This window comes from Neovison vison, chromosome 11 (genome assembly GCF_020171115.1).
Source record: "Neovison vison isolate M4711 chromosome 11, ASM_NN_V1, whole genome shotgun sequence".
In the NCBI taxonomy this organism is placed as follows: domain Eukaryota; kingdom Metazoa; phylum Chordata; class Mammalia; order Carnivora; family Mustelidae; genus Neogale; species Neogale vison.
Window position 1 is genome coordinate 112,157,286 of NC_058101.1, and position 13,043 is coordinate 112,170,328.

At 35.0% G+C, this 13,043-nt stretch overlaps 1 protein-coding gene across 2 annotated transcripts in view; it reads left to right on the forward strand.

Annotated features, from left to right (window-relative positions):
- Window positions 1-13,043, forward strand: part of UNC5C (unc-5 netrin receptor C) — a 355,335-nt gene that overhangs the window by 194,443 nt on the left and 147,849 nt on the right. For both annotated transcript variants that reach the window (XM_044224455.1, XM_044224456.1), the window contains exon 2: window positions 9,237-9,458. In XM_044224455.1, the coding sequence (XP_044080390.1) occupies window positions 9,237-9,458 (222 nt within the window). The remainder of the gene's footprint in view (window positions 1-9,236; window positions 9,459-13,043) is intronic.

The following is a 13,043-nucleotide window of genomic DNA, read 5'->3' on the forward strand; positions in this document are numbered from 1 at the left end:
AAAAGTAAAGATTTTTTGATAAGGATATGGATGGAAAGATTATATTCAGGTAATTTGAATTATCATAATACATTACTATGGGGAAGTAATAAATATTTTTCATAGCTCTTGGAGCAAGTAATCAATTTTAGATGCGTTCACTTTGATTGAATAAAAGTTTTAGAGCCTACTAAGTATATGGTGGAGCTGGACTATAGTAAGGAATACAAAAATGACTGGGCCTCTCGAATTGCGTCAGAGGATTTCACAATCGAACAGTAAGGAGCAGTTATCTCTGCGAGGATTAGGACTAGATTTCTCAGTGACTTTGAAATAGGCAGTGAAGAGTCCATAGGAAATAAAGCATCACGTGCACAGCTAACATGCGTGTGGGAAAACATTGAAAAAGCTACCTTAGTGTGGAATACGGTACCACCAATTTTGGTTTTGGTGGAATAGTGGTAAATAAGCTGAAAATTGAGTAAATTTTTGGCCATGTTCTATTGAACACAAAGTTTCCAGCAGAAGGTGTTATGATTCTATCTTCCACTTAGATGTGGGATGGCTGGGATTGAGAGAGGAAAATCAGGAGCAAGTCTGCAACAAAGCCAGTCGGTAGCATGACTCCTGTAATAATCCATTTGCAAGTGGTCCTAGCTTCATTCTGAGCAACAGAAAAGAGAATAGGGATTAATGGTGAGAGAGACATTATAGAGCTGATCTTCACTGTACACATAGATCAGTTGGACCTGATGGAGAGACAAGACTCCAAGCTTCTGACTGTGAGAATGATATTACAATCAGAAATAAGGAGCTGAGTGAAAAAGAGAAGCTACTTTTAGAGGGAAGATGTTCATCTGATGTTGATGCTGAGATTAGACTGTTGAACAAAAAAAAATCGTCTAATCCCATAATATTTTGAGTTTTGTGGGAGGGGAAAAGAAAAGAGACAACTAACTTAGTAAACAAACTGATCTGAGAGGGGTAGGTGATATGAAGAAATCAAGTAGAATGATGTGTTCTTGAAGAAACACATCGAAAGATTGAGACTGGGTAATCAAGAATCCCTTTGTGTAGGAGACATCTTGAGCTGAAACCTAAATGGCAAGGAGAGAGATCTTTTCTACAGGAATGAAGAGTTTGTACAAATGCCCTAGGGTAGGCCTGCTTTGGGTGTGTTCAAAGATACAAACACCAGTCTGTCTGTCTTGAGAATGGTGAAAAGGCCATGAGGACATGAGGGTTGGAAAGGAAACAAAGAGGCCAGCAGCAATCAGATCAAGTGGGTCCTCACTGGCCTGGGTAGAGAGTCTGATTTTGTTGTTGGTCAATGCAAAGGCATCAAAGGATTTTAAGAAGAAAGGAGGTGGAACGGAAGACTGTGTATGTGGCACAATCTGGTAATTGAGCCAATGTTGTGGATGAGATGCTCAAGCGAGAGACTAAAGGAGAGAAACTTGGTAAGAATATGACTGTACTCAAACAGCAGAAAACAAAGAAAAAGGTCAAAAAGATAGTATGGGAAGCAATAGAGTGCTAATGCACAGTTCCCAAGGGAGGAGAAAGTTTCAAAAAGGAGGGAGTGGTACAATGAAGTCAAGCCTTAAATGAGGCCAAAAGGTTGAGGAGATACGATCATTAGATGTATCCTATTATTTTCCACACACAAAATGTTTTAGATTCAACTTTGATTATTTGTTGAGGAAATATATTTAGTCCAAGGCTATTACATTTCATGATACATGACATTAATACTTGCATAGAAGATAGATAAAATTCTTTTCTATGTGGGCACAGATCCTATGTGGGCACAGGATCTGTCCTTATAAATGCTGAAGGACTACCTTTTAGATATACATACATTTCTGTTGTATTTTGTATAAGGATTTCTTCTCATTATTTCTGTTGTTAGAGTAATTCCTGCGTACTTCTGTCTTATCATATAGGAACTTCTTTAGGAACAACAATTCAAGAAAAGAAAAAAAAAAAAAAGAAAGAAAGAAAACCCTGCAATCCTTTCCATGCACTGGACTAGGTATCTGTTATGCAGGAATGAATTAAGACAAGCACTGTTCCTAAAGCTCTGAACTTGCCTTCTAGTGGGGAAGAAATAATAAACAATAAGAGTAGAGAGCAATGGAAGACTGACCAGGGGCTGAGGTCCAGTATTTGGAGGTGAGGGGGCCTTCAGAAAAAGGGATGTCTGATATCTGAAGAATGCGAAAGAGTTATGAAACAGGGTGATGATGTTGTGGGGAGTGTAATGGCCTGTTTGATTTGTTATCCTGGTAGGGCTACAGTCCCTGGTTATTCAAGCACTCATCTAGGTGTTGCATGCTCGTTCTTTCTCCCTCCCACCCTTTTTCTTTCTCCTTCCTTCCTTCCTTTCTTTTCTTTTCCTCCCTCTCTCCTTTCTTTCTTTTTCTTTCTTTCTTCCTTCCTTCCTTCCTTCCTTTCTTTCTTTCTCTTTCTCAAAAGTGGCATTATTCTATGCAAATTAGTCAAAAATTTGCTTCATTTGCTTAGTTGCCTAATGGATGCCCTTCTGATTTAATACACACAATTTTGCTTCTTGGTTTTATTGACAAAACAGTTTTCTTTTGGAAGGACATATCATAAATAATTACCTAACCATTCCTCAGTTGATTGTTAGTTGTTCTCATTCAAACAGTTAATTCCATCTACCTTTTCTTGATATATTTTATATATTTTTAAATAAACAGTGCTGTAATAAACATCTTTGTGTATGTGTGTGTATATATATATACACATACATATATATGTATGTGTACTGTATATACATACATATACACATATACTTATATACACATATACTTTATATATACACATATGTATACACACATATACACATGAGATATATACCTCATATACATATATACACATATATAAATATATATAATATTATATTTATATACACACACATACACCTATAAATGCCATTATGTGTGTAAGATGTGTTCTAAGAAATGGGATGATGTATTTGGAGATATGCAGAGATTTAATTTTTAATTTTACTGTCAATTTTTCTCTACTGTGATACCAACTTGTGCTATACCCAGTATATGCAAAGAGTCACATTTTCTCAACTCCTCATCAATCATACAATATATTTTAGCTAATCTGATGAGCAAAAATAAACTTAGCTTCTTGGTTTACATTGTGTTTATTAAATTAATCGAGAAAGAGAGTAAATATATTTTTGAAAACATTTTTCTAAAAGCACAGTATAGACTATGTGGTAGAGGTAAAGACTACAGGCAGGAAAACATTTAGGAGGACTTTATAGTAATAAAATTCAGAGATCATAAAGACTTAAACTGGGGCAGAAGAAGGTGCCTCTCTTTCACAAGTAAGTGCACCCCCAATAGCATGTTGACTCTATGTCACCATTAATCATGTCTAAGCATGATTTCAAAAGTATTTATTGAAAAGAAGGAGAAAAAAAGTTTTCTTTCTTTTGGAGTTATAATCATGCAGTACTTCCAAATTGTGTAACACTGTTAAGGCATTATATATTCAGCTACTTAAATTTAAATGATGAATCCATTAATATGTTGCTTGAAATATAGACCATAGTCTTTGTCTTCCAAAGGATATTTTAATCAAAATATTAAAAATAAGCTAGAGTCTCATTCAAATAGTTAATTTCAGCTGCCTTTGTTGTAATATATCATGAATTATCTCTCTGATGGATGGGCAGCCAAATGCAGATAAAATTAGCTTTGCAGTCATTCATTTTAAATTGCTCTTGAATCATTTGGAAGTAAATTCCATTTCAGAAGAATACGCTTCAGGTCTCAGACAAAGAGATAATAGTCCTATATTTTATGATATAAGCAATAATAGTTTAAGCCTTATGATTCAGAAATATAGAAACTTATGTATTAAGTTGATGAAAATTAAGCCTTGATACATAGCAATAAAACCAGCAATGTAAGCTTCCTAGATTGATGTTCATAGCATAATATTTTTCTGTCAAGATTTACGTGGAATGAAAGTCTGTAAGAATAATACATGGTGCAAAGCTTTCCCTTCTTGTATATAAATGAAAAAACAATGTCTATATGAGACAACAGAAAAGGAAATATTGAGATTTACCTGATATCAAGATGAAAATGGTGATATCAATATTGACTAATGGTAGAAAGTGAAAAATTAAGTCAAATGTTACAGGAGAATAAGATAAATAATAATATTACAACAAAATTGAAAAGCAGTAATAGTTTTAAGCTAATTGTGATTTCAATGTACAGAATAAAGCCAACTTTGGAAATTTTACTTTGTTAATTTGAATGAACTACATGCAGAAAACTTGTTTAGCAATTTTATTAATCGAGTGGTATGGCCCCATGAGCATAATGCCATCCGTATGAGCATCTGGGGTGTGTCTTTATACAATATATAATAATTTGGAATTACTGTGGCACTTTGCCAGAAATAAGTTCATTGTCTGAAGTTGCTATTCACAAATTGAGTTGCCATTATCTCCCTGAACACTTCAGGGCTCTTTAGATATTTATATTAAGAAATAAAGTATTAATAGGATGCATTCACTGATCTCCCTGCTGAAAAAACAAATTTTTCTTTTATAGCTTCAAGTTTTGTAGCATGACCTTAATAGTATCAGAAAGCTGGTTTATTTGGATAGTAAAATGAATTTAAAATGAATTTGAGTCTACCAACTCAAGGTAGAATCTCAAACCTTGTTATCTCCATGTATTGAACTTTAAAATCTTAGACTGTAGTATATCCATGTATTAAGGAGTCTGCTAGTGCCCCCAAAAGATTTAGCTTTCGTGTTGCAGGGAGTTTACTTGTTTTTGGTCAGACACATGCATGAGCACTGGAGTACATCCAAAGGGAAAGCCATGAACAAATAAAATCGCATACTTTCCCTTGCACACCATTGCAAACACACTTACTTAGAGACTTATTTGGAGGCTGAGTTTCTCTCTCTGGAAAGCCATGATTCTTCTAGAAAACATCTAATCACCATGAGAAGCGGGGAAATAGCAAATAAGTTCCAAAACAAAAATCTACTAAAAAAGATATAATTTTAATTCTCAGATTTTTCCTTGAAGTAGAATGCTCAGTTAACTGACACTTGTAGGTAGACAGGACTGACTTCATGGGTATGGGACCTGTGCTGTCACACAGGACTCTCGGTTTAATGCTCATCTGTCACTGTTTCAGAATTCCTAATACAACGAGGATCCCCAAATCTTCACTCTGCACTAGGTCACACAAAGTCTGTAGCCAGTCCAGTTTGGAGATCTTAACTATTGTTACAACCTTTGGTATGTAAATTAATTTGAGGCACTATGAACTCTAAAATACCTCATGAACCCTTTCGGAATGATCACAGTTGCCATTTGTAGAATATCTGTGCTTTTATAAGATTCTTACTGACCGCCTACAATGTGCCTGGCAGAATGCTAGACTTAATGGAAAATAAAAATGAATATGACAATAATTTCTGCCTCCAAAAGAGCTTTCGTCCTAGCATTAGGCATTTGTTATATAGTTCTGGCTTTTGAAAATTGGTAATAGTTGCATAAAACTGGTTGCCAAAACTGAAAAGTAGATTCCTTCATATGTGTGCAAGGCAAGTATACACACAGTGCAGAGGAGCTAAGTGTTCATGAAGAGGTATTTGTAGATGCTCATTTGCAGACAATCAATTTTTTCCTTAAATGCACATGGTATTTGGAGATGATCACTTTTTCCTTGTTAAATACACATGGTATTTGAAGATGGTCCTTGTTTCCTTATTAAATACACATGGTATTTGGAGATGGTAACTTTTTCCTTGTTAAATGCACATGGTATTTGGAGATAGTCATTTTATTCTTGTTAAGTACATATAGATATAACCATGCTAGATGTTTAAATACTCAGAACTTTTCCTTAATAATTTTGGCTGAAGAGAATTGGCTTGCTTGTTTGATTTTCAAAACATACTCTAGAAAAAAAATTTAAGATGACATTTCATTAAAAGACAATTTCTTAAATTAATGCTGATACTTATCATTTCTGTCTAGAGCAAAGAAAGTATTGTCTTAACATACGTGACCCAGTGGTGGGGGAGTTGTTGTCTGAGCCAGCTGACATGGTTGCGCGTGGTGTCCAGGCCACCTTCTTGCAAATGAAGAAGGAAAGAATTTCCCAGCAGCACATGAGCCCACTGATAATCAGTCCATTCCCATTTTGTCAAATCTACCCACTTCTTTATATCTTACTGACTCAAGGTCTTGAAAATTATCTTTAGAAGTACTATTCCCATCCCCTGAATTGAGCACTAGAAGTAATGTGCCTTATTGCCTGACATGAATTTATCTAGCCATAGATTTGAGCAGTGTATGTGTGTTATAAGAAATTGTAACAAATTAATTTCATGTCATTGGTTAAGGCATCTCCCTAGATGCTACTTAAGGGACGGGGTTTATGCAGAAACTAGAATGATATGTAAAAAAAAAAAAACTGTATTTACTGCAAAATGAAAATATTTCAAATGATGGAATCATTCCTTAATAAGTTGCATACTAAGTGTTACTTAACGAACACCTTAAAATATCAACACTTGACGCTTCAGACCAAAATGTAGAATTATTTCTCTTTACTGGTCGTGACCCTCTTGTCTTAAAACTCAAAATTAAGGAATACAAAACTAGTTTGTCCATACATTTTAAAAATATGTCATTAAATCATTACTATCTTTTCCAGCACTTAACAGAGCCCCTTTTGAGTTGAAAATGTATGTGTGCTTTCCCAGCTTCCATTAGTCTTCCCAGTAGTTTACAATAAAATAATCAGAAGGAAGAAATACATGCTTTGGGCAAGAAAGGGTAATCAATTTTTAGTGCCTATCTTTCTGTAAGATGTGAATGCATAAGTTCTTTGCTACATGATTGAATAATGTAAGGTAGTAAACAGTCATCTGATATTTTGCAATCATCTTTCCTTCTAAAGGAACAAATCTCACTTTCTAAAAGAGTGACTGAAAGGAAAACTTTTTATATTTTGGAAACCTGAATAAATATATTAAAATACACACACATTTTTGTATGTTTAAATATACACCAATAGTAAAAAAAGAAAAAAAGAAAAAAAAAAGAATCAACACTCTGCCTTCCTGAGTAATAAAAATTAAAAACAACAGCAAACATTTTACAAAATGTCAGTTTGATATTTTGTGGCACTCTATTGATTATCAGAACTGTCTATCATCACATACAACAATAAGCATGTAAGGAGGGATTGTGAATAAGACCTTCAAGATTTCAGCTTTATGTTGATGGATCTGTCAATACCCCAGTCCCCTATTCCTTTGCCTTTCTGAACTATGTTTATTCAAGCAGTTTTGAATGTTCCTGCACAATGAGTAAAGAAGCCGAAATTGATGGAAACAAGGTTATTCTTTAGTTAGCTGACAGTTTGGATCCTTGATGTTCCGCAATGGAAAAACTAGAGATGATGCCCTGCCAGAAGAAAGCAAATTAAGGAAGTAAAGTGAGAAAGAAAGCTAGCTCCAGGAAGCATCATTTACATTCCAGTGTCAGAAATTTATCATTTGGGAGGAGCTTTGAAAGCTAGTTGTGTCTGTGATGCAAGTGAAGCCAATTTTTACTGCAGAACATATTGGCAGAGATCAAACACAGTTGCTGTTTGACAGCTGTCCCATGAGCTAGATGGAAAAAGTGCCAGACCAGGTTTCTTAGCAGATAAACGGCCATTTGACAAATGGCCATCTCCCCAAACAGAGCAACAACTGAATGAGTAATAAAATGAGTTTTAAGGTAACGTATGAGCAACCAGACTTTACCTATACCATGTCATGTATTTACTACCAAATGTGTATACTTTTAAAGAATTTTAAAACTTTTAATTTGAGGGGCGCCTGGGTGGCTCAGTGGGTTAAGCCGCTGCCTTCGGCTCAGGTCATGATCTCAGGGTCCTGGGATCGAGTCCCGCATCGGGCTCTCTGCTCAGCAGGGAGCCTGCTTCCCTCTCTCTCTCTCTGCCTGCCTCTCCGCCTACTTGTGATTTCTCTCTGTCAAATAAATAAATAAAATCTTTAAAAAAAAAAAACAAAACTTTTAATTTGAGCCTCACACCTTTACCCTTACATATTAGCCTAGGGTGCTTTATCAACGAACAGAATGAACAATAGTTTTGCTCCCCACAGTCTGTCACAGGAAGAAAATTATCAGGTCTAACTTAGTTTCAGTGTATTGGAAAGACTTTTTACCTTGACTTTTGTGAAATATGATAATAGGGTTTTTTGGGGCATTTTTAAATTTTCTGTTTTCATTTGGAATCATATAGAACTCAAGTTATGAAAAACATACCTCCAAGTGTATAAGTATCTCAAGTGGTTTTGGAGTTTTGTTTATTCAGTGACGTTGAAGCAGCAAAGTGGGAGCAGCATATTTGATAATTTTCAGTACTATAGAAAATGAGACTATTGACTATTGTTGTTCTTGCTAATACTCAGTAATATTCTAATGGGGATGGGTTTGACTAGTCATATCATACATCTGATATTTGAGATACGGTTTCTAAATAAGACCAAACAGCATTGCTAGGCTCTAGGCTCTACTATCAATCTACTGTTGACTGATTCGGTATTATTATCTCTCTTTCTATAGCTGAGAATAATCCTGAGCTCAATAAATACTTTTGGTTGAATGAATGAATAAGTGAATGACAATATCATGCAGTGGTATCTTTTGAAAATAAGGATAGGTTTGAATCTGATCTTCAAGATCATTAATTTCATGTTCCCAGTGTTCCTTCTCAGCTTCGTGCAAAGAACTTACGGTTTACCAATGAGCCTTGTATTTTTCAAACAAATTTTTCTAATGAAACCATTTTTGCTTTTGTCAGCTCTCAACAGGAACACTGTGTAGTGGGAGGTGTAGTACTAATGGGGAAGATCGCAGTTTTTGAGTGAGACAAACCTGGGTTCTGGTTCCAGTTGTGCTATTTACTACATGCGTGCTTGGGCAAGATATTTACCTTCCCTGATGTTGAGTTTCACCATGCATAAAAATGAGAATAATAACCAAAAAATTACTTGTACAACCAGCAAGAGACCTAATGCACAGCAGGTGCATAGCAGGCACACACATCCTTAATTAGATCATTTATGAGTCATTATTTTTAAGTGAGTATCAAATAAATGGCAAGTGGCTACTATGATTTGACTGTTTTCCACTTTCTTCTTGTTTCACCAGACGACGACTTTTTTCATGAACTCCCAGAAACCTTTCCATCCGATCCACCTGAACCTCTACCACATTTTCTTATTGAGCCTGAAGAAGCTTATATTGTGAAGAATAAGCCTGTGAACCTGTATTGTAAAGCCAGTCCCGCCACCCAGATCTACTTCAAGTGCAATAGTGAATGGGTTCATCAGAAGGACCACATAGTAGATGAGAGAGTAGACGAAACCTCTGGTGAGTTTTCTGCTGCATTTGGACTACTGTTGAGTATTCACTAACTCATCACTTTGGCATGATGTCATACTGTTCTTTCAACTGTGAGAATAAAAGTAGAGTGATTATCCTTTGGCAAAAGTTTTGGTTTGGTTTGGGTAGAATTTGGTGGTCTCATCCCACGCATTGCAAAGTAAAATGTGATCAATAAATCTTGATTCCTGATGGACATAGTTCATCCTGAAAAAGATAAATGAGAAAAATGAATAGACGGGATGATTGGCAAGTGCCTTAGTCAAAGATGAATTTCACTCATGTGTCAATTCTGTTGTCAGGTCTAAAATCCTGAGATTGGGGAACATGTTCAATTAAGGATACGTTTGTCATTTTTATTTACAACTATCAAATGTCAGTTCATGTGCATAATTTCCCCTTGTATTTTTAAACAATTTGTAAACATTGCAGATTCAAAGTATCCTGTGTCCTTGGCTTACATCTGAAAATAAATCCTAATTATCTATCTCTTACGTAACGTTAAATTGAGAGTGACTGAGAACAGTGATTGTGTGGGATCCAGGAAGAGGCAGAGGGGTGAGTGTGGCCAGCATCTGGGTGGGCCTTGATCAGATTATCTCTGTTCCTGGCATGGTGAAAATGCCTGACTTTACTGCTCTGCAACTATTATCCCTGACAGTAAAATACTAACGGCAGAGAGAGGATAAAGTAGATTTTAAAAACCTGTGGGATTTAGGTTGGCTAAAAAGGAAACTTTCTTGATAGCATCTTTTTATTCCATGATGGGTGACTGAAGATAGTTGTATAATCTCTTACAGTTATTATAAACTGAAAAGATGTGTATCTTTCTACAGTGGTTTAAGTGCTTTTGTTCTCTAATGGTGAGAATAACAATTGGAACAAATAACAATGGAATTTTCAAATCCATTCCATATCTATGATTTATAATATTAAGACATATCTTAAATAGTAAGATTTCACTGAACAACATTTCCAAGCTAAATAGGAAGCATTTCAATATCTTTATTTTCTTTATCTCTACCTCCCAAAATAGGTATATGCTGTCAAAAGCCAGATTGTAATTCATTCATATTTGAATCCAAACGTTGGATTAACCAAGGTTGAGCAGAGAGCAGCTCTTGAGGGAGATCTATGTTCGCTGCCTCTAACCATGTGAAGGGCACATTGAGGTGATGGGACATAATGAAATGGAACAAACTGTGAGAGGACAGAGAAAAGGCATCTTTTAGAAAAGTGTGTGAAGCATATACTGATAAAACACAAATGCTCTTAGAAAATCAGGTGGAAGCTCTACATAATTGTTTGTCAATCTGTGAATCAATATGCTCACTGCCTGCAATCTGATGGCTGTGGAAATGAACGGGTATCCAACTGTACAGTAACTTTACTTCAGGGAATCATCCCACCTCTTGTTCTAATTACTCAGAAAATAACTCCACCAGATGTCTACAAAATCCAGAGTGAATTAGTTTTATTTGTTTCAGCTCATTTACTTGTAAAGATTTCAGACACACAAGTTTTAATGGTAAGAGGCAAAAGAAAGACATCACAAAAGCTAAGATGAAAGTCACAAACATATTTAGGCTTCTCTTTACTGAATTAATGAAAATGTTTATACAGGAAGATTAGGAATAAAACCAAAACTACTCTGATACTGAGCTCCTCTGCCAGCTTCATGCCATGTTGGTAATATATACGTACACATGTGTGAACATAGATACATCAGTAAGACATTTCCCTTCTTAAAACACTTTATTTTTTTTATTATTTCCACATAAAATCAATTAGTATTACATATACCAGTTATTAAAAATACCTCATAAAGCAGTTATAAATGGAACTACGTGGCATGTTTCTCCCCAACTTCAGGATGTAACAGATGAAAATTAAGGGAAGAATTGGCAGCCACCAATGCCTGCCCAATGCTCCTCAGGTTCATGGATGGAGGGGAAAGCAGTGTATCTTTGGGCTGCCTTTCATTTCATCTAAAAATTTACAAGAAAGTCGGCATCCAGACAAATGTATTAATCTTTCAAGTTAGAAAAAAACAAAGATGCCCTCAGATATCAGTACTATCTGGTATGTTCTTAACGTACTAGCCTGTGCAATTAGGCAAGACAAATAACTGAAAAATATAAAAATTGTTTTAAAAAGTGGAAAATTGATCATTTTGACAAATTATATGATTTTTATATATCTGGAAAAAGCATTTTTAAATTAAAAAACTGAAAAAACATCAAGAGACTATAGAAGAGTGGCTGAAGAAAAAAGATTCATATAACCCATCAACTTTTCTTTTATAGATGGCCATTCAAATTATAATGGGATAAAAGATATCATTTGCAATAACTATGTACAACAAAATATGTATGTATAAAGTTAACCAAAAATTGCAGAACTTTAGAAGGAAAAACTTTAAATGCTACTCAGATTGTGAAAAATGCTATTTAAGCAAATGGAAAAACTTACCATATTCTTGGATAGAAAAACTATATATATATATATACATATATATGTATATATATATACATATATATATATTTTTTTATACAATTCTGGCAACTTAAAAAAATGTCTCTTCTGGATGGTTTCAGAATTGCAGTCTTTGTACAATATGAAAACCTTAAAATGTCGAAATATAATATATTTTAGGTGTTTACTGTTTATAAATGAATTAAAAAGTCCACCAACATTGTATGAAAAGAAATTTGTGAAAACAGCTGGAAGAATTCTGACATAATAGTATAATGAGGGAGCCTCAGCTCCTTGCAAATATATTGCAAAACTAAAAAAGTGAAGTTTTATCTGAGCAGAGAATAAGACACACAGATTAATGGATTTAAAAAGGGACCAGGAAACACTCAGTTAAGGCATTTACAATGTGTTAAGATTGGTTTTCAGTCCACAAAGTAGGCAGTTGGAAATTGAATGCATGAAATAATCTAATGATTAAAGAAATAAATCTTGGATTTTATCTCATTTGTTAGAATAAAATAAATTCTTGATGTCAGGGCTTAACGTCATCATCATTATCACCACCACCACTGCTATGATCATCACTAACATCACTAGGAGAAAATCTTGGCAATGTGTTGGGTAGTTGGTTGATTGGTTGTTTTTAGTCATGGGCAAAGCCCCTTAAATGAAGACAAAATAAAGAAGTTTTATAAGAAGACATTATTTTTAAAAATTTTTATTCTTTATTAACATATAATGTATTATTTGCCCCAAGGGTACAGGTCATTATCAGGCTTACACTTTTCACAGCACTCACCATAGCACATACCCTTCCCAATGTCCATAACCCAGCCACCCTATCCCTATCCCCCCACCCCCCAGCAACACTCTGTTTCATGAGATTAAGAGTTTCTTATGGTTTGTCTCCCTCCTGATCCCATCATGTTTCATTTTTTCCCTCCCTATCCCACCCCCCCACAACCCCACCCTGCCTCTCAAATTCCTCATATCAGAGAGATCATATGATAATTGTCTTTCTCTGATTGACTTATTTCACATAGCATAATACCCTCTAGTTCCATCAACAAGTCGTTGCAAATGGCAAGATTTTTT